The sequence below is a fragment of the Fukomys damarensis genome, unplaced genomic scaffold (assembly GCF_012274545.1).
Source record: "Fukomys damarensis isolate Sample0158 unplaced genomic scaffold, DMR_v1.0_HiC HiC_scaffold_15, whole genome shotgun sequence".
NCBI lineage: Eukaryota > Metazoa > Chordata > Mammalia > Rodentia > Bathyergidae > Fukomys > Fukomys damarensis.
This window is the reverse complement of record NW_022900927.1, coordinates 41,195,014-41,216,281: the sequence shown is the minus strand read 5'-3', so window position 1 is coordinate 41,216,281 and position 21,268 is coordinate 41,195,014. Positions and strand designations below refer to the sequence as shown.

The 21,268-nt window shown below is 34.9% G+C and overlaps 1 protein-coding gene across 1 annotated transcript in view; it reads right to left on the bottom strand.

Moving 5' to 3' along the window:
* The window catches only part of Nav3 (neuron navigator 3), a 772,995-nt gene that overhangs the window by 542,668 nt on the left and 209,059 nt on the right, over positions 1 to 21,268 (bottom strand). Inside the window, exon 2 of the mRNA XM_019209835.2 lies at positions 10,898 to 11,307. Within this exon, the coding sequence (XP_019065380.1) occupies positions 10,898 to 10,969 (72 nt within the window). The 5' untranslated portion in view covers positions 10,970 to 11,307. The remainder of the gene's footprint in view (positions 1 to 10,897; positions 11,308 to 21,268) is intronic.

The window sequence follows — 21,268 nt, the reverse complement described above, 5'->3', positions numbered from 1 at the left end:
ATTTTTGATGATACCCTATATAGACATTGAGAGTCCAAACATCACAGAAATAACTGTACCTGTCACTACAAAACAAGTCTAAATTCTAGCCATCAAAATACCATGAATAAATACATAAACAAGTAGTTAATTTGTGATGGGAAGTGTAAACTTTTAAACCCATGATTTGTCTCGCTTGTGAGACCTGGAAGGCTCCTGAGTCTGTGGAAAATGAAGGAAGGCTGCATCAGTGATCATGCTTTGAAAGCTCTGCTCTTTCTTCTTAGGTAGAAATAAAGACTCAGTGGTATGTACAGACATGTAAGACCCATAAGCATTTGCTCTAATCTGAAAAACCTGGACAAAGTTGTCCTATTTTCTTATTTTATGGTATAATCATTTAAGTTGCTTTGGAATAAGACTAACTTTTAATTTTTAAAGTTTTTTGCTTAGCTCTTTATAAAAAAATTCACTCCAATTTGACAAGTGCTCAAGTGTATTAAATAAGTGATAGTTTATGGGCCTACAGAGGAGTATTGTCTTGGTTCAATACAACAGTTCATGTGTATATAACATATGTGTAAGTATCCCACACAAGGATTCCCCAGACAAGCAGCATCTCTGACTGCAAACAAGTAAAGGATATATGAATAATGCAACAAACAAAAATGGTTGTTAAAAAGACAATGAATGGGAATTTTAGGGAACATAATAATGGAACTTAAAACAGCACTTTTCTTTTAGGAAATTGCATTAATATCAGGTGTGTGGATAATAACAAGAAGACATGCATGCAAGAAGTAAAGCAAAGAGTGCTTCAGGCAGGAAGAACAGTCAATGCAAAGGCTTTCAGGTGAGATAGCACTTACTCTGTTCAAAGAATTTAGGAATTCATTGCCAATAAGACTGGAGGGGGACACATGAGAGACAAGGGCAGGAGCCAAGATTGAAGGGAGAAAGGATGGAGATTATGCAGCATCCTCTGGGCCATATCAAGAAGTATAGATTGCACTCTAAGTGAACTACAAAGTCTTTAAAGACTTTTTGGAAGATGAGTGAAACAGCTGGATGTACCATGTATATTAAAGGATCATGTCTATACCTATGAACACTTTTAGTGTCATATTTAATTGGGCCATTAATTTAGTTCTTGATGATGGGAATGAAAGAACTTTGTAAAATGTCAATTGCTAAAGAAATCAGATGGTACATTTTTACTTAACATTATTTTGTAATTTTACCTCAAAATAAAGTGGGACTCTTGAATCATTTCATTAATTCATAACTGCATAAATATAATTTATGGCGCAATGCAGACTAAGATATTAATTATTAAGTTAACATTGTTTTAAAAGTGTTACCCTAAATCCTTTCCCAGTGTTAATTAGAAATATATAGCATTTACATACAACATGTTTATTTCATTTCCAAGCATTACAATTTACCAGTACCAGCAATTGCTAAAAGACAAAGGCCTTCTTAAGCGAGTATGAAGTAAAACTACTCTATCATACCTAACAATGTTGTTTAATCAAGCAGTTGGTAAGAGTTTAAAGAACATCTAATTTTAATGAAGAATAAAAAATTAGCGTTCAGCAGCAAAATCTGATGAAGCATCTACATATTTCTGCTACGTTCTTATGAGGCAGGCACTCTTGTCTGAGAACTGAAGAGTAATCTACAGCTATGAGCATTTATGATAACACCAAAGTCAGGGAAAACGTGATGCTTGCAACTGCAGCTCCGCTGAAAAACGTTGATTAAAATAGAAACTCAAATGGGCCATTTATATAGACTCCAATTCTCACCTTTATTTCACATTAGACAAATCAAGAACACTGTAAATCAGGGTCAAAGCTGGGCACTTGTCACTTTCCTTTACTTTTAAATATTCCCTCGGAAATGATAAGGATATGTCCTGAAATGGCTAACTCTCTCACCTCTGTGACAGGCGCACTTCTCATTTACTTCCACCATAGAGAGCAAATACTAAATATGAACACCATCCAAAAAGAACATCCTGCCACACTCCGGGAAAGCAAGGTGGCTCACACACATGCATGTATTCACATGTGTCACTGGCAGCGCTCAGTGACCAGGCAGCCAAGCCTTTGCTGGTTATCTATAGCTGACAGGTTGGCACAAGTAAGAAGCTAAGACTGAGCATGGCTCTACCTGTGTGGAATGACAACAGCATCTCTTTGTGTAAGCCATCAACTGCAAATTTAACTCGTGCTCCTGATATTTTCCTAAAAATTAAATGGAGCTCCCTAATATAATTTTATAAAATCAGTGCTCCATAATAAGACAGACTGGCACTTCAAGTTTAAGTTTCCAAGCATAACACGTGCAACAGAATCAATCCAGGTGTTATGTCAACGAAGTACTGCGGTTTCCCAAATGTGGACTCATTTTTAAACATTTTGGGAATCTCTCCTGAAAAGCATTTATTCCAACAATGTACAATGCCATGGTCTGGATGTGGTTTGAATATATGCATATGAAGGATTCATGTGTTGAAATTTAAACTCCATTATCAGGTATGAAAAGGATAGTGACTTAATTCCATTATGGTATTTAGAGGTAGGGCCATTGGGAGGGGATGAGGATTACAGAGAGCAATTAGTTCGCATGATTGAATATCAGTGATTTATGAAAGAGAGAGGCCAAAAGTGACACAAGAATAACACATGGATGCTTCCTTTCCTGCTACCATGAGGTCCTTTGCTATCTCAGGATTCTTCCAACAAGACGGCTATCACCAGATGTGAATCCTCAACCTCGCACCTGCAGAGCTATAAGGCAACAGGGCTGGGGATTTACCTCAGTGGTTCTGGCTGCTGCTTCGCAAGCACAAGGACCAGAGTTCGATCCCCAGTACCAAACAAAACAAAACAAAACAAAACAAAAAACAGAGATGTACAGCAATAAAACCAAATGTAGGTTTTTCTCATTTCTCAAAACTGAGTTGACCATTTCATTGAGAAGATGTGAAAATGCTAACCAAGTTAGCTGTATGGATGAAGATGGACAGGGAAACATAGCTTGTCAGAAAAAAATAATCCACTCTGAAGACACTTTGGGGCATCCATACACATACTCTTTTTTAAATACTAGTTCTTCAATCCAATTTAGCTGCTGTTATGTATAGATACAGCTTCTTCAGAAGGAAACCATAGAAGAAAAGAAGAATGAACCAGAGGATTTTTTACCTCTAGCCTGCTCCACTCAAATATCTGACATCTGATTCAACAAGTGTTTCAAGTAATTATATATTATTTGCTTTTTAACCAATAGGGTTAAGGTAGGAGATGGAGGAAGTGCTATTCATTCACTGTCTGAGATGGTGTTAGCACCAGAGGTCACCAGTAATGGGAGGGCAGAGGAGGTGGCAACAGTTGTCACATGTGTCGTCACCTGTCAGTTACCTGCTTAAAAGCCAGAGTCAGCTATTCTGAACAAATGCTTATATTATTATCAGTCTGGGCATCTATTTAGAATATCTAAGAATAAAATAAGAAAGGCTAAAAGGAAAGAAAGAATTTTTCAGGAGTTTAAATTCCAGACAGCTATGCTAAAAGAGCCCAACACAGCCAACTGATACAAATATATTATATGGATATTAGAATTCTAGGTATAGAATGTCTTAATTGAGGCTTCTCCAGAGCAGATATCAGAACAATAATCCAAGTACAAGTAGGCTGATGATTCCTGGAAATATTGCAAGTAGGAGTCAGGAAAGAAGGCAGAACTGAGAAGACAGAATATCTGGGCACCTTCTAAAACACATCACAGTAGTGGTTAAATAAAGCTTCTTCCTACTCAGGAGCCCTCAAAAATGGTCTCTAGTGCAGTGTTTTTCAGATATTTCTGCTCATAAGAAACACTTGGGCATCTCTAATGCACATTCTGATTAAATAAGTTTAAAGTGTGGCCTGAGATTGTATTTCCTATCAGCTTCTAGTTAATGGTGATTGTCCTTAGACTGCATTCTATAGAAAAAAGTTTTTGAAGGCTTGCTACTATACCTTTTCACTTTTATTCTTCCAAATTTGTTTACAAAATGAAATTCCTTATGTCTGCTGCATGGGTGGCAAATCAAATGTTTTATTCTAAGTAATTCTAATCCCAGCCTTTGCATAGTGTCTGTAGATCAGTCTTGGAGATATTTTCTCCAAGTTTCTGTTAAAAAATGAGTCACAAGTCCTGTCATGTAAAGGTACAAGATCCCAATAATGAATGTAATTGTACTGTGTACCTAAAATGTATCAATAAACTCAATAAAAGAAAAAAAAAGAAAACTCCCAAAAGTTCTGTTGGAGAAGCCAGCTGGTCTTGCTCTTCACCAAACAGCATGCTGTCCTTAGAAACAAAGCAGGGCATGACAACCCCCTCCCAACTTGTCTCTCTTCTGTTTGGCTTACATCATTCGTCCTGTTCTCCCTCTCCATGCTACTGCCAAATCATGTTCTGATTTTCTGATTAGCCTCCAATGTTTGTCCTTTGGAAATGAGAAGTCTATTTTTCTAATCTTGACACTCAAATTCTTCCATGATACAGTTGTGTGCATTCGTGGGTTCTTACTTATTTGGATATCTCCCAGTCAGCTTTTTGGGATTGCCCCACCTGGTTAGAGTCACCTCACGAACCTCAAAAAAGAGAACTGAATTTTGTTGAATGACTGTCTTTAAACAATTGGTTAATAAGTTAATACATATTTATGGTCAGACAGAATATTTCCAGCTCCTTTAAAAATACAATCTAAAAGAATGTCATGTAAATACAAGATCCCAATAATGAATGTAATTGTACTGTGTACCTAAAATGTATCAATAAACTCAATAAAAGAAAAAAAAAGAAAACTCCCAAAAGTTCTGTTGGAGAAGCCAGCTGGTCTTGCTCTTCACCAAACAGCATGCTGTCCTTAGAAACAAAGCAGGGCATGACAACCCCCTCCCAACTTGTCTCTCTTCTGTTTGGCTTACATCATTCGTCCTGTTCTCCCTCTCCATGCTACTGCCAAATCATGTTCTGATTTTCTGATTAGCCTCCAATGTTTGTCCTTTGGAAATGAGAAGTCTATTTTTCTAATCTTGACACTCAAATTCTTCCATGATACAGTTGTGTGCATTCGTGGGTTCTTACTTATTTGGATATCTCCCAGTCAGCTTTTTGGGATTGCCCCACCTGGTTAGAGTCACCTCACGAACCTCAAAAAAGAGAACTGAATTTTGTTGAATGACTGTCTTTAAACAATTGGTTAATAAGTTAATACATATTTATGGTCAGACAGAATATTTCCAGCTCCTTTAAAAATACAATCTAAAAGAGAATTTGACAAGAATGTGATTGTTCAATCAAACTAGGACACAGAATAATCACAATAATTTCTTTCAAATGTTATGTATATGTATACTAGATGTAAAAATTTAATAATGTCTGTATAGAGGAATTAAAACGTGGTGCATTGTTTTATTCCACATTTTCTATATTGATAGAATATATACATGTTTTCAATGTATTTTGGTAGAAAAAACTCAGTCTAGCTATTGTTTTATGAAATTGTAATAGCTAGAACTCCTGTGTGAATATAAACAGAAGGGATTTAAGAAGAAATAGGAATTATAACTTATTAGACTTTATATGTTATTAATCATTATTGTGACTATTTTCATCAAGATCATAATGAACAACACTCAAAAATTTACATGTAATTGTGCCTGCAGTATCTCCTAAAGATATAGATCTTAAGTATCTTGTATTTGCATCCTATTTGCTTGTCTGGCTGCAGATATAAGGTCACTACATTTATTGATATTTCAAGTCCATCAAACAGGGGAAATAAGTACGTAGAATAGTTTAGAACAGAGGGATATGACAATGAAACAGGCTTATATATCATTTGAGTGTATTGTCTCCAGCCCTTTCTGCTTTTCCAAATCTGTTTATATAACAAAGTGTGCTGCCAGGAGCAAGTGATCATATAAATGTTTCAAACTCCCTATACTATGTGATGGGAGGGATTTAAGGAGGTGCAATCTTATTCTGCTCTGAGAAAAGAGTTACTAGACTCACTTCTAGTGAGAAAACATCTCAGTTTACCTAATGCATCCTTGAAGAACTCCAGGTGAGGTGGCTGAGAGACAGATTTCATATATGTATAATAGCATTGTAGAAAGTTTTTTCAAAAGTTAAAAGTCTAAGCAGTCAGTAATTGAATAATCAATTTTGTTGAAATTTCCATTACAGTCTATTCAGTTTAGCAGCTGTGTTTTGGGATTGGATTATTAATAAATGCTGTGGTTTTACATCAGAAAACTCATTGTCTATCATGATCCCTTTAATATATTTCACAGAAAAGAAGTCAGGAAGATTTATAAAAATTAATCACCATTTTAAGAATGCATCTTCAAGAATATCAAAGAATGGAAGATGGAATTTATCCTCACTAATCAATTTTTTAGTTACTTATCTTCATATTTTGTGAAGATATATCTTCAGTCATTTTTCAACATAAATAATTTTGAGTAGTCCACAACACCTTTGAGAATAATCCCAGTACACTCTTGACCTTATATAGTACTATTTTACTGTCACTGCAAGAAAATGCAACAGTCTAAGGTTTAGAAAATCAACACACTAAAAAATACAGACAATAAAATAAGAATTAGGCTACCTTTAAGTTGATAGTTTTTTTCTGTAAAGCACTGACAATCATAATTCAGTAAGTTCTTAATTAAAATGATTAGAGTAGCCTAACAATCATATGTAAGTATGTGAGCTTGGCTCCCATTTCTATTTGATGTTAACTGAAAGAGAAAGAACAAGATGACTCTATATGAATAGATGTTAATGAAGCCATTCATTGACACTTGAGGATTATAGTTTCTCTAACCAACTGCTTACACTCTATTTTAAGCCCAGTGTATCACAGTGGCAGCCCTTAACATTATCAGCTATCTCGAAATCAGCATTTACCCCTTCTAAAATTTAATATAATAATTCCTCAATTTATATGACTCTTCATATCTGAAAAATTCTTATTCACCACACTCACCACTACATATCACTTCTGAAGTAGCTGCCATCTTTTAGAAAGATACGATGCATTTATCTTGAGCTTTTTACAGAGTAAAAATAATATGCAAATGACTTGATTTTAGGAAGTTAAAATTGAGATGGTTTTAATCTTGAACAGTCCCATAAAAGCAAATACCTCTATCTTGAATATTTGCATCCATATTCCACATCCTTTTTGGTTTAAGGACAGACCAAAAGAATACTTCCAACAGGTCACTGATTATTTATTGCAATTCATCACAATGATTTTGAATTGTACATCCTGCTGCCTTTTTAATACAGTCTAGTAAGTTGTTGTATATGAAAAATACTTTCATTTCATATATAAGGTATCCTGGAGCAATAAAACAGTGTCCTAAGACTGTCTCAATTGCAAACTGCAGCAATTTGACTGAAAATAAAATCTACTAAGATCTGTTTTTCAGTTCAAGGTCACAACTAATTTATGACAGTGACATTTGTATCTATTGGGCTTCTGCTATTTCCAGGGTTTTGCAGAAAGAATCCCACAATAAAAATTAATGGAGAACACTATAGCAACAGGCCTGGCATCAACAAGCAAACAAGGTTAAAAGGATAAAGTCATCAAAATAAAACACCATATTATGGGCATTCAGTAGGTTTCAGATGACCTGACAGTTTTTCCATCTGGAACATTCCTAGAGCTAATTGGCAAGAGCAGAATTAAGAGTCAATATGAACTAAAGTTCCACTGATAAAAATCACTGGAATCAAAAACGCAATTGAATTTCACCTAGCCCTACATTAATCCAACTTGAGACTCTTAGAAGAATTATTCAACTTCTATACAATACTGAGAAGTATTCTTATTTAACTACTAATAAGGTAAATAAACCATATCTCTCATTTATCCATAATGAAGAACACTTTAGACAGGACCTATGGATGACACCTTATAACTTTCAGGTACTTTTTCTCTGTTCATATTTAATATGCTGATAAAGTATTCCTTAAAACAAAACAAAAATCACACACTTTTGAATGCTGCAATTTTATAAGAATGTTCTTGACTGATAAATACTTTTTTTTTTTGGACCGACTTCTAAGGAGATAAAAGCATGTTTTATCTCTGCAGAAGGATACTTTATTAATAAATTGGAAGAAATAAACATGTTCCTTGGATAAGTACATGTCCATCAATGAACTTTTCCCTAACATTCAGCTACTCAATTCAATAGAATACATACAAACCTAAATACTCAGGATACTGAGAATTTCTATTTAGAATTAAGTAGAGCATCATATGCACAAATCCACACATTTTGAAATTAAAATCAAAACCCTCAAAAATTTTGTAGACTCAAAAAGACTATCTATTTTGTAGGGGTTAGAAGAGGTGCCTGTATCCAATCTAGTTCAATGAGTCTTGTGGTGATGTCCAATATGTGCCCAACACAATGAAAATAGACACATTTTTCATCCATACCAGCCCCACTGGATGAAGGCATCAATTAGGATATTTTTCCAATGTAGCTACTGTGCTTGTTAAATTAATTCATCATGATGGACCAAGAATACTCAAAGTAAGTACAGGAATAATTTCTTTATCTCCACTAGAAATTATGTGGTATCAAGTCTTAGGCCAGACCTTTGTTTACAAAGATGTATGATGTTATATTTCATTTTTTCCCTTAATTTATAATCACAAAAATATCACTGAGATGAGATGATCTTTATAACACTTGACAAATTTTAACTGTATCTCCCCTTCTTCCAGGTGTGTGTGCGTGTGTGTGCATGTGTGTGTGTGTGTTGGTGAGTATGTGAGTTTCTGGCTTACTTGCAGATGTTATATACCAATGCTGCTCTGGGAAATCCACATCAAGGAGGTGTCCAAGAGGCCATTATAAACCCATTCCCATGCTTGGTACTGTTCCCTGAAAGTCATTCCTCCTCCATCTCTCCACCAACTAGATGGTGTGGCTACAGTGTAAGGGAAACACTCTTACCGCATAACATTAAACTGGTATTTTTAATTTTCTCCTAGAATTACAACTCTCCATGATTTTTCTAAACTCTATTACTGTTAGTATAGCCTTAATGAAGTAAGTATCCTTTGTGAATTAGCCATTGTGAAACTATGTAATATTATACAGCATTATGTAAGTTTCCACGCCAAGATTTGGGGAATTACTCTAAGAATCCATTTCATTCATCAACTTGCAATTCCTTTTGTGTTGGCAGAAAATATGTCTTATTCAGGAAGTGAAAAGTTAGCACCTGCAATACTTGTCTTTCCTGACAGGAAAGCAAGATTTCTAACCAAATTTTACCTTTCAAATATTGTTTGCCTGCTCGGCTACTTTCCTCTTCACTTGAGCAAGAGAGTAGGCAAATTATCACCAGAGTAAAGGATATTTTAAAAAAAATAGAGAGAAGAATGATTAAATTCCTCTCCAACAGTTAAGAAATGGCAGAGTGTGCTTTTAAATTGAAATTTACCTCACCATCTCTTTTGAGTTAGTGCCTTACTGGCAGCGAAAAAGAAAAATTAAAAGCTAGCCACTCATAACACCAAACATTCTCAGTAACGAACTTGTTTGTGCAGAAATATGTAGAAATTTATATCCACATTGAAGTGAAAAGTGTCACAGGCACCTTGGATTTTACAGTAGTCAGTATTTTCTGAGATTTACTTATACTGTAGGAAACGATGGGTGAACCACAATGGGCATAAATTATGCATCTATTTCTGCCTCTATTAGTAGCAAAGCCTCCTTTACATAGCATTGACCAAAACAGCCAAACAAAATTAATAAATTATTGAATCAGCATATCCTCTTTTAAATTTCTTACTCTTAAAACTATAACGGAGCTTATGTCTTAGAAGATGTTAAAAGTAAATAGTAAACAAAATCTCTAGAACAGACATAAAAATAAACCTTGATCATGCCGCTTGACCCAGGACTACCTAAAAGTTTCCTCTTGAGGTCTCCCTATTCTCTGCTTTTGTGCCTTACTCACTGTGTCCCCATACTTTTCTGTACTAGCCGATTTGATCTCACAAATAATATATTTCATTAGCGTGAGGTTTTCTCTCCCAGGCACCATCTCTTAACCTTCTGATAAGTGCTCTCTAGATAGCTCTCACTACAGTGCAGTGGTTTAGTAGTAAAGGTTTCTAAAAAGGTAGGAAAATGGGGATTTTAAGTACAAACCTCAGCATTCAATTCCTAGCTACTTATTCTGAAGCTCTTGAAATTCACTTTTTCAAATATGTTTGCACACTCTTTTCTTGATATTTTCTATTGGTTCCTTTGACATTGCACATGAAGAATCAAACCAAAGCTCACAACTGCCTCACTTTCCAGTTCAGCTGTAAAAGTTAGAAGGCAGAGCCGATAGGCACCAGTGGCACTGGAGAATTTTAAATGCCACCTATGCCTTCTTCTGGTGGTAAGGAAAATGTGCTTCTTTTAAGAGAGCTCTAACATAATCCAAAACTTCAGAGGTGATAGTGACTCGTGCCTCCTCTTGATCTCAGAGAAGCCCTCATGGTGGGTCAGGCCAGAAGGTCCCAAGTACAATTCAAAAGTGATAGAACACAGTGTGATAATTTTTGCCAATCCTTTGGATGGATAAATCAGAAGATTCTAGAAACAAAATCGCCAAATAGTAATAAAACCTAGACCCATAACAACACGTGGCTACATAGCAAGAATAATTTCTGTGAAACAGCTTCATATTTTATCATAAAGCACATTCATTTTTCAATTATAAAACCCTCTTTAAGTGCTTGCTTCGTCAGGACATATACTAAAACCCTCTTTAGGCGTTGGCAAAAAGGACTAAGCATAAGGAAACTTATTTGCATTACCTTCTTCTGGTCTTCTAGTTTGTGACTCACTGGATTCTTCCCATGTCTATTCATTTCTGAAGATAAATCCATCACATTAGGGTCCTGCCCTTCAAAATGCAATCTCTTCAAAAAAGCAGCAAACTAATCCACGATGCAGTCACAGGAAAACACTGACATACCACACTGCCCACCACACACTGTCTCTGAACTTCATCGACTCCAAGGAATAATTAAAAAATCCATTGATTGAACGAAAAAAATAAAGGCTGCAATTTACTCCCAGGACCTGCCAAATTAGCATATCGTTTTTAAATGCTGACTTCTCACAAGTGAAATTTTCATCCAGAAATTGCAAGTCCAACTGCTATCTTTTTCTTTCTTCACAATTTCCCATTTTAATAGAAAAATTTTACAGAGTTCCTGTAGACCTGTGAGTAAAACAAAAAATAAATACACAGTTAAACCCATCGCACGAGATAGCACAATTAATGAAATAAATTCTTGTCTGGATTTTCAAATTAGACACAAACTTTAGACATGAATTTAAAATGACAATTGAATAAATTATATTTTACCATATGGGATTCAAAATAGTAATTCTATATATAACCAAAACAAGGATCCACTGCACATTAAAGTAGAATGCAAAATATAATAGTACATAAGATCCTAATGATATAATGGACAATGTGAAATAGGAAGAAAGAGGCTAAAGGTGTAGGGAAAGTGGGAAGGGTAGGGGAAGGGGAATAAGGGAAAAGAAAAAAGTATGAGAAAATGAAAAAATGGAAATGAAGTGTTTGTAAATGGGGAGGGAGGAAGGGTAAAGGGAGAGCAGGGACAAGGGGAAAAAATGAGAACCAAGACCTGTCGTGTAAAGGTACAAGATCCCAATGATGAATGTAACTGTACTGTATACCTAAAAATGTACCAATAAACTCAATGAGAAAAAAAAAAAAACAGGGCATTCACATATACACCCATCAAAGGTATGGATTCTATTGCTCTATTCACTAACATCATTTGTTTTAAGAAAAGAATATTCAGATGAATACATTTTTGCAAATCTAGTACATAATTACTAATAGAATTAAATTCAGAATTCTGATCATTTTGATTCCAAAGCCCATTCTTAGTCCTAGATTTTCTCTTTTCAACTCATATCGTGTACTTTTTAAATAGGGATATTATAAATAAGTTAAGTAGGGCCGGGGATTTAGCTCAGCGGTTCGGTGGCCTGCCTTGCAAGCGCAAGGACCTGAGTTCAATCCCCGGTACCACCAAAAAAATAAATAAATAATAATAAGTTAAGTAGATGCCTTGCTAGATTACATTTGCATCATCTATAAGTATACAAGGCTTCTCCTTAAAAGGATTATCTAATTCAGCGATCTCCAAACCCAGGTGGAAAATGAAATCACCTAAGAAAAATAATCTTAAACATATAGATTCCTGATGCATATCCTCAAGTCTCTTAATATAGAAAAGAGATCAGGCTTAGCTATCTGTATTTTTCCCATCTCTTGTTGTTGCTGTTGTTGTTGTTGTTGTTGTTGTTGTTGTACTGCAATTTGAGCTTGGGACCTTGAACTTGTGAGGCAGGCAGCGGAACCACTGAGCTCCATCCCCAGCCCTCCCTTCTCATCTTGACACTTGTGATGCAGGAAACCACAGAGGACTTGAAAGCTCCCTCTCCTGCAGGACCCTGCAAACCTGTCTGCACACTAGACTCAGGCAGGAGCTTCCCAACTGCTGATTTTTACATTCCTTCCACAGAGACCATACTTTAGAATTAGTGCCTGGGTGTATATTCTTTTTCTATTACTGACCAACCACAGCCTGGATATGGAAAACAGAGGGAGGGAAACATTGTCTCAAAGAGCTGTCCTTCTCAGATTGAGGCAGTGCTAGTTTTTAGAACTTCCAAATGTGAAGACAAAGTCTGCAACACTATACTTCTGTCAACTTGTCATTATTCATAATCTTTGTAGACATCAAAGTACACAAAATATGTTTAATTTCTCTTGTATATGATAGTTCAAGTATCACTCTATCCAAGTTAGCCGTTCTTCAGAAATCCTTCAACTCCCTGGTTACTTTCTTCAAACGAGGTTGCCCTTTGCTCAAAAACCATAAACACAAGGGTCAACCATGAATTGTTCCATGTAAGAACTCGCTACTACATCCCCACAACACATGCCAAGCCAGCATAAAATAAATGATAAAGTAGACAGCTAGTCTCTGAAACACCAGCTTCCAAATTGCTGTTAACACATCCCCATATGCTATTTCATGTCTGGTATCCATTTGCCAACCCTCGTCTCTTCTTCAATTGCTCTGTTCTGCCGTAGGGATATTTTAGCTTATGCACAGTTGTGAATGTTACCACCACAGTAAACAACACGGACAAGAGGCTTGACATAAGAGAGAACACGGCCAATTTGAGGAGATGAAAGAAATCCAAGGAAGAGCCACTGACAACTTTTAAGAAGGCATGCAGCATAAATGGAATCGTGAATTTAAATTTCATCTTAACTGCAATAGAGAAAATCAGAAAGATTTAAACATGTGGTAGAGAAACCTAATAAGAATTACTCAAGCAAGTGAAGAAAGAGACAATTATATCCTCAACTAGCAGAGGAGCTGACAGGACTAAAGAGTGACTAAACCAAAACATGGTTTAAAAGGCAGAGTTGACAGAGTCCGTACCTGAGCCTGAGATGTGTGATTTAAGGGTACATGACCATATAAGTGACATCATTACTTAAGATAGCTAACTCATGATAGAACCATATTGAATAAGAAAATGTAAAAGATTTTTTTAAAAATAAAGAATACTTACTAAATACTGCAAATATTACAAGATTACAGACTTATCTCACTGGTTGATAGAGATGCAAAAATCCTAAGCAAACATTAGCAATATAAATCCAGCAATATAAAAATGAATAATAAATCAATTCCAAGTTGATTTTACTCCAGGAATAAAAGGTTGATTTATGATTTGAAAATAAATCTATGTAATTCACCACATTAATGCAATAAGAAAGAAAAATGATACGCTCGTCTCAAATGGTGTGGAAATATAATTTGATAAATTGTACATTGACTTATGACCAAAAAACTTCTTGGCAAATGAGGAATAGAAGAGGATATTTCCATAATATTTCCTTATCTGAAGTAGTGTATTCACAAAAAAAGAAAACATCATGCATACTGCTGAAAAGTAAAAAGTTTCCATTTGATCCCCTACAATACGTGAATACTAACTAGCTGACCATTAATTCTATTGCACATTGCATTTCATGTCCTAGTCATGCATTGAGGCAAGAAAATATGAGAGCAGGGAAAGGAAAGGAGAGAGATGGCTGGAAGCACGCAAGCAGTAGAAAGGAATGCATAAAATTTACTATGTGCAAATGTTATGGTGATCTACACAGAAGATATAAAAGAATCCAAAGATAAATGACCGGACTTAATAAGCTCAGCAAGTTTACTGGATACAAAGACAATATATAAAGAATCCTTCGCTTTTCCCTATAACAGCTACAAACATTTAGAAAATGCAAATTTACAAGAACACAATTTATAGTAACATTAAAAATAGCAAATACCCTGGAATAAATCCAACAAAAGTTGGTAATAACTTTATGATGAAACAGTAAAACAACATCAAAAGAAAATAGAGGAGTATTCACAAGTTAGAAGACCCTATACTTCAGAAATCATAACTCATACCTAAATATTTATAGATTTACTGCAACGCCAATCAAACTCTCAAGTTTCCTTTAATAACTTGAGAAAAGGTTTCTAAAATGTAATATATATAAAACATTTAATAGCATTTATTTACATTATTGTTTACCTGTGTGTGTGTGTGTGTGTGTGTGTGTGTGTGTGTGTGTATCAAAGACCAAGCTAGTACAAAACACTGGTAGAGAATAAAAAATTGAAGCTATATGCTCTACCAAATGTTAAGCCATATTTAAAATCAACAACAGCAAAAAATGGCATATAACTAAGTGTAATGGTAGACAAGCCCACAGAACATAAAAATCTCCCCAACTTGATTTTTAACCAAAGTAGAATTGCCAAGCCATAGGGAAAGTCTTCTCTATGAATGCTGGGTTATTTGGATGAACAGTTAAACCACTTCACACCAATAATCAATCTCCAGAGAATCATAGATCTGCATGTGACAGAATAGTAAACTTCTGGGAAAATGCCTAAGTGATATGAAGGTCACTCTCAGATTATTTAAAAATAAAATACTTTAGCTTAAACAAGAGGACCAACCAATAAACATACGGAAAATTGGGCATTCTCATCAGTATTAGGACAATGTTAAATAAAACCACATTAGATCTAAATTCTCTTCTACCCTAATGAATAAAAAGAATAACAAAACCAACTGTTGGCAAAGAAATGAAACAACAAGAGCATTGCTGGTCAAAGTGTAAACAGATACAACTATTTTAGACAAAAAGTCAATGTTTGAGGGGCCGGGGATTTAGCTCAGTGTCTCCGCCGCCTGCCTCACAAGCGCAAGAACCCGAGTTCGAGCCCCAGTACCAACCCCCCCCAAGAAAGTTAATGTTTGATACTAAGGTTAAATATTTGCATACTTACACACCAATAATACTCGCAGGCACGTAGTCTTAAAAAATACATGCATATGTATATCAAGGCATACACAAAAAAATATTCTTTCAGAATAGCTTAAAAATGAGAAACTGGAGTCATTCATAAGAAAATAGATGCATATCGAGGCTGTACTCTTAATTGAAATAAATAAGACACACGTGTAAATACTGAATACTTTCTCTTATGTGAAAAACTAAAAATGTAAATAAGATCCAAATTGTATAACTGACAATGTGAAATAGGAAGAAAGGGGCTAATGGTGTAGCAGAAATGGAAAGGGTAGGGGAAAGGAAATAAGGGAAAAGAAAAATATAAGTAAAGGACAAAATGGAAACAAAGATTTTGTAAATAGGGAAGAGTGGAGGGGGTAAAGGGAGGGCAGGGGTACGGAGAAAAATAAGAACCAAGATCTATCATGTAAAGGTACAAGATCCTGATGATGTAGTGTACTGTACACTTAAAAAGTACCAATAAACTCAATGAGATTTAAAAAAATGAAAACAACATAAAATTTCATCTACATCAGAATAGATAAATGATTTATGGTATATTTATGCAACCGATAACTATAGATAAAATTAATAAACTATAAACATAATCCCAGAATGTCTTAATCTCACAAATAATAAGATTGTAAAGAAGCCCAACACAGATGAATAATACTGCAATGAAGTTCCAAAAAGCTGGCAAAACTAATCTATGATATTAGAAGCAAGGGTAGTCATTATTTTTCTAAAAGAGGTGGGGGAATATGTTTTGACTGAAAATTGAATGGAATCCTATTTATCTTCCACTTTTTAACTTGAATGGGTATTACATGCATGTTAGCTTTGCAACAATACACTAAACTAGATTGTTATGTTTTGTACAGTGTTCTGAATGTATAATATGCTTCATGAAAAATATAATTAAGAAAACATTGATACATCCATGTTTTTAGCATTCCCATGAATAACCTCTCCATTAAGTAATAACAAAAAGTCCCTAAGTTTGATAAACCTTGCTATGGGTGAGCACTACTCCTTTTTAAATTTGTGGATTAACTATCTGATTATGGCAAGGAGTTTTCCTGAGCAAAATATCACACTTTCCAATAACAGAGGCTATCACATCTCACAAAGATGCATTTATATCCTAACTCCCATATACCTTCCGTACTCTAAAGCAGTAAGTAGTGACATACTAGAAAATATCGACCATGATCTTTACATTTCTTATTTCCAAATCATCAGGGCTCTAGCTTATTCAAGTTTACCCACCTTATGTAATACCATCCCTCAGTGCAAAAGGACATACAGAAGACATAGGGTACTTATTACCCTATGCTCGGCACAGTGCAGGTCCAAAATAGTCAAATTTAAAACCCCAGCCTTTGTCCTCAGAAAGCCTACAGTTCAGTGGGGAGTGATATGCAGTGACAAGGAGCAGCATGCTCTTTTCAACTTTATCAACATCAAAGCCTAAGAACACCACTGAGTGAACACCGATGATAAAAGGCAATTCATGTAGAATTAATAAATGGATTATGCACATAAATATTAATTTCAATGCATTTAGTTCATTTTAAATCAAGTATGACTTTTTTTTTTTTTTTTTTTTTTTTGGTACCAGGGATTGAACTCGGGTCCTTGCGCTTGCAAGGCAGGCCACAGAACCGCTGAGCTAAAGCCCCGGCCCATGACTTATTCTTTTTGTGGAAAAGAGTTATATAAAACTGCAAAGCAGATAGAAAGTGCATAATTATGCACATGAAGATGTTGAAGAGTTGTTCATATGAAAGCCATTCATAATATGTTATATTAATTCTCTGTCACTCCTATTTAATATGATGCGGTGGTTGAGACTGATAGTAAAATCCCACTACTTTAAGAGTAAGTAGAGTTATTTTGTTTCTACATCTTAAAGGACTCTTAGAGCTGGGTATAGTGGGACATACATATGATTCCAATACTCTAGGAGGCTGATGGGAAGATGGAAAGTTCGAGTCCAGCCTGAGCAACTTTGTGACTTAGGGAGGCCCTGTCTTCAAATTTAAAAATCAGAAGGGACTGGGATATAGCTCAGTATGAAGGCTTTGGTTTTAATTCCCCGTATGGCAGAAAAAGAAAAAGAAAAAATATATTTCCACACTGTTCAGACTCACTCAGGATTCTCACTCGTAGTAAGGATAAAAAGATATTTTTCAAGTGAGATTTTGAAAAGATTTTTGAAGCTCACTTTATTGAGTGATTGAGTTATACACTACTACCCAGTCAGTCTTGGAGAGAGTGCCATGCAGCAGAGTAAGGGTTATCCTCCACAGTCTGGAAGATATACAGACCCAGTACCTATGGCAAGGTGAGCTGGCCTATGGCCACGGAGTACAGTAACATATTTAAGAAGTAAATTGTGGCTTGTCTGATCGTAGATCAAAGACATGAAAATCTCAGGGATAAAATATAGAGGTTTTAGTAAGAACGTTTTGCTAAATTCATTTAGTAAAAGAAATTCTGATCAAAAGAATAATTTGCAAGCTAACAAGCCTCCTGCTAGGGGAAGTTGTAGGTACTACTGGGGAGGAGAAGCTGGGGAAGATCTGGAATGTTTAACTCCAGGAGAGGCCACTACCCAGGTCAAAGGGTGAGTTTAGGAGGAGTTCAATATTCTGATATCTCAGACCAATAACCATAGGAGTCCCACAGGCCTATAACAAATAAGCCACTTTATAATAATACCCAAGTTCCTCTTCTCTCTTCCTCACCTCACCCACAAGGTATATAAGTGAGCCAGACATGGTGGTGTGGCCTGTGAGGCTGAGACAGGTGGACTGAAAATTTGAGGGCAATTAAGCAACTTAGTGAGACCTTGTCTCAAAAAATAGAAACTAAAAGCAAAAAAGCAATCAAAAATGGCTAGTGGTGTAGTTCTATTTGAAGGCCCTGGGTTCAAACCATAATACTGCAAAAATAAGAGAAGACTCTAGTGAGTGAAGAACAGGAAAAAAGAAAAAGAAGGAAAGGAAAGGAAAAAATAAAAACTACACAAAAGGAAGAAGGCAGAGAGAGAGAAGAAAAGAGAAAAAGAAGGGAAAAATAGCAGAAATGTAGTAGCGAAGGGCACTGGTCTAGGTAAAGGTGTGTTTTATTGGAGTAAACATTATGCAGGTTTTGCATTGAAATTTCTTTCATAATTTATAGGGATGATAAAACTTATATGATGTGAAAATTAAACAAAACAATAATATTACCCACATTTGTATCCTGTGATATAAAAGTAATTAATTCCACTTAGAAGTTTTTAAAAAGAGAGACATTTTGAATAAGGACTTAGATGTGGTAGTCATCAGTCTGAAGAGAAAGTCCTCACAGAAGTTATGTAGGTTAAGAAAAGCACCAAGGACAGCCTTCTAGAAGGATCCAACCTGTCCATCGTACTCTTTCCGAAGTTACCTCTAAAAAATAAATTTAGTCATTCTGCCTCACTAAAATTCATCAGTTATTCCCTAATATCTTAACATACTAGTAATGTGCACACATAAATCACTAATTCCTATGAAGCTGAAAAGGTGCCAAATGTAATTGTTTCATTCTACTGAAAATACATTGATAGTTTAGAAAGGCCTTGGGTCCCTTCTGAACTTATTCATTATTTTGCTCATATTCTTTTTTGAGATGCCATGTGCATATACTAAAGTGCAAAAAATTTTTGTCTGATTTACTCATAGATTGAGTTATAGACCATCTATGTTATTTTTTTAAACTCCAGAAAGTTTCTTCAAATATCATCATACATCATAGCCATAAAAGTGACCACTACTCTGAGTTTTATCAACATATATTTATCTTCCCTATTATTGAAACTTCACATAAGTGGAATCATGCACTCTACTCATTTATTTCTTCTTTTCTCTTTATTTCAACATTCAACCTGGAAGACTTGTATGCCTTACTGTTACATAGCTGTAGCTCATTGCTTTTTATTGGTAGAGGGGATGATTGTGGTCAGGTGTCCCTGTTCCTATAATGGAGCAACATAAAGCTCAATACCACACTGGGACTTTCAATCATCATGAAAACTGTGTCCTAACTCAAGCTTTGTGACCTTTTCAAGTTTACAATAAAAAAGTTTATTTCATTTCATATATTTTCCTCCAGGCTCTGTTTTCTTTATTCTAGTTAAAAGAATGTGAAAGAATCAACAATCTCTGTGACCAGGCTGTTGACTAAGCAACAAATTCAAGATCTGGAAATCATTAGACATTTCTGGAGACAGGGAAAGAGAGGAAGAAGAGGGAGACATAAAAATGATCAAGATATGATTTATATAGGACCAATTCCCTAAATGAATAGAAATATTGTGTAGGGCAAATATAAACCAAGAAAAATGATTATACTTTTCTGTAGGGATTTTTTTATTAGAGATGAAATGTTCATAATTTATTCTTTCAATTTTTATAGTGAATTGCTGCTTTATTTATTTGTGTGTAAGTCAGGAAATATAAAGTGCAAAGGCATGGATCAAAGCTCATAGGGAAAGAGCTAAGAGGCCTTTCTAGCAAAAAATAACCATAGGATCAGAATTTCCCCCTCCTACACCTGTATATAAGATCAGTCGTTACATGTAATAATGTATTGTACCATTCTAACAATATTAGGAGAATAGCAGATAAATAAAGCTGCTTAAATTTTTAAAATGAAATCAGGCCAGTTAAAAACAAAGATTATTATCATTTACATGAAATTTCAAAACTCAAGAATTACTACAAATACTATTAACAAATATAGTAGAATCACAAATGTACTACATGTATGAAATAAGGCCTTAAAGTCAGAATAAATTGAAGATGCCGATATTACTATTTACTACCAGTTATTATACTACAGATGCTTATTGTTATGGTAAGAAAAAAATTCTTAACTAAAAATTAATAAGAAATACAAGAATAAGAAAAGTATAAAACATTATTTGTATTCAATATTACTGATTATATGAGGGGTTCAAGAATAAGCAAATTATTTCAAATAAATAAAGTTATTTTATGCTGAACTCCAAAAAATATATCTTTAAATCAGCAATAACAACAACAACAACAAAAAACGGTGGAAGAAAATGTAATTTTAAAACAAATCTCAGTAGAAAGGGAAACAGAATATGATAGTTTTAATAATAAATGTAGAGATAAAGGTCTTTTTATTTCAAAGACATAAATAGCACCTACGGTATATAAATGAAGATGTGTAACATCATATGATGAGGAGGAGTATTCATTTAATATTATAAAGGTGTTGATTTTCTTACAGTTATGCCATAAGTTCAATTAAATTCTAATCCAAATCTTAACATATAATTTTAGCCTAGGCATGGTGGTGCATGCCTGTAAACCCAGCACTCAGGAGTCTGAGGCAGGAGGATTTCTGTAAGTTTGAGGCCAGCCTGGATTATGTAGTGAGTTCAAGTCCAGCCTCAACCACATAGTAAGACCCAGTCTCAACTCAGAAAACATGTATATATGTATATGTGTGTGTATATGAAGCTAATAACAGCTAAGACAATTATGAAAAATGTATGGATTCATAAACATCAAAATGTATATACAGCAATGATATTTAGAGTAACACAGTACTGGCCAAAGAGAAAGACATGTAGATTATAATAAAATAATTATTTAGAATCAGAAACACACTCACATAGACACTACTGAGACACAATTCATAAGGCCTGACAACTTTAAAATGCAAATGGAACTTACTGCTTACGAATAAAAAT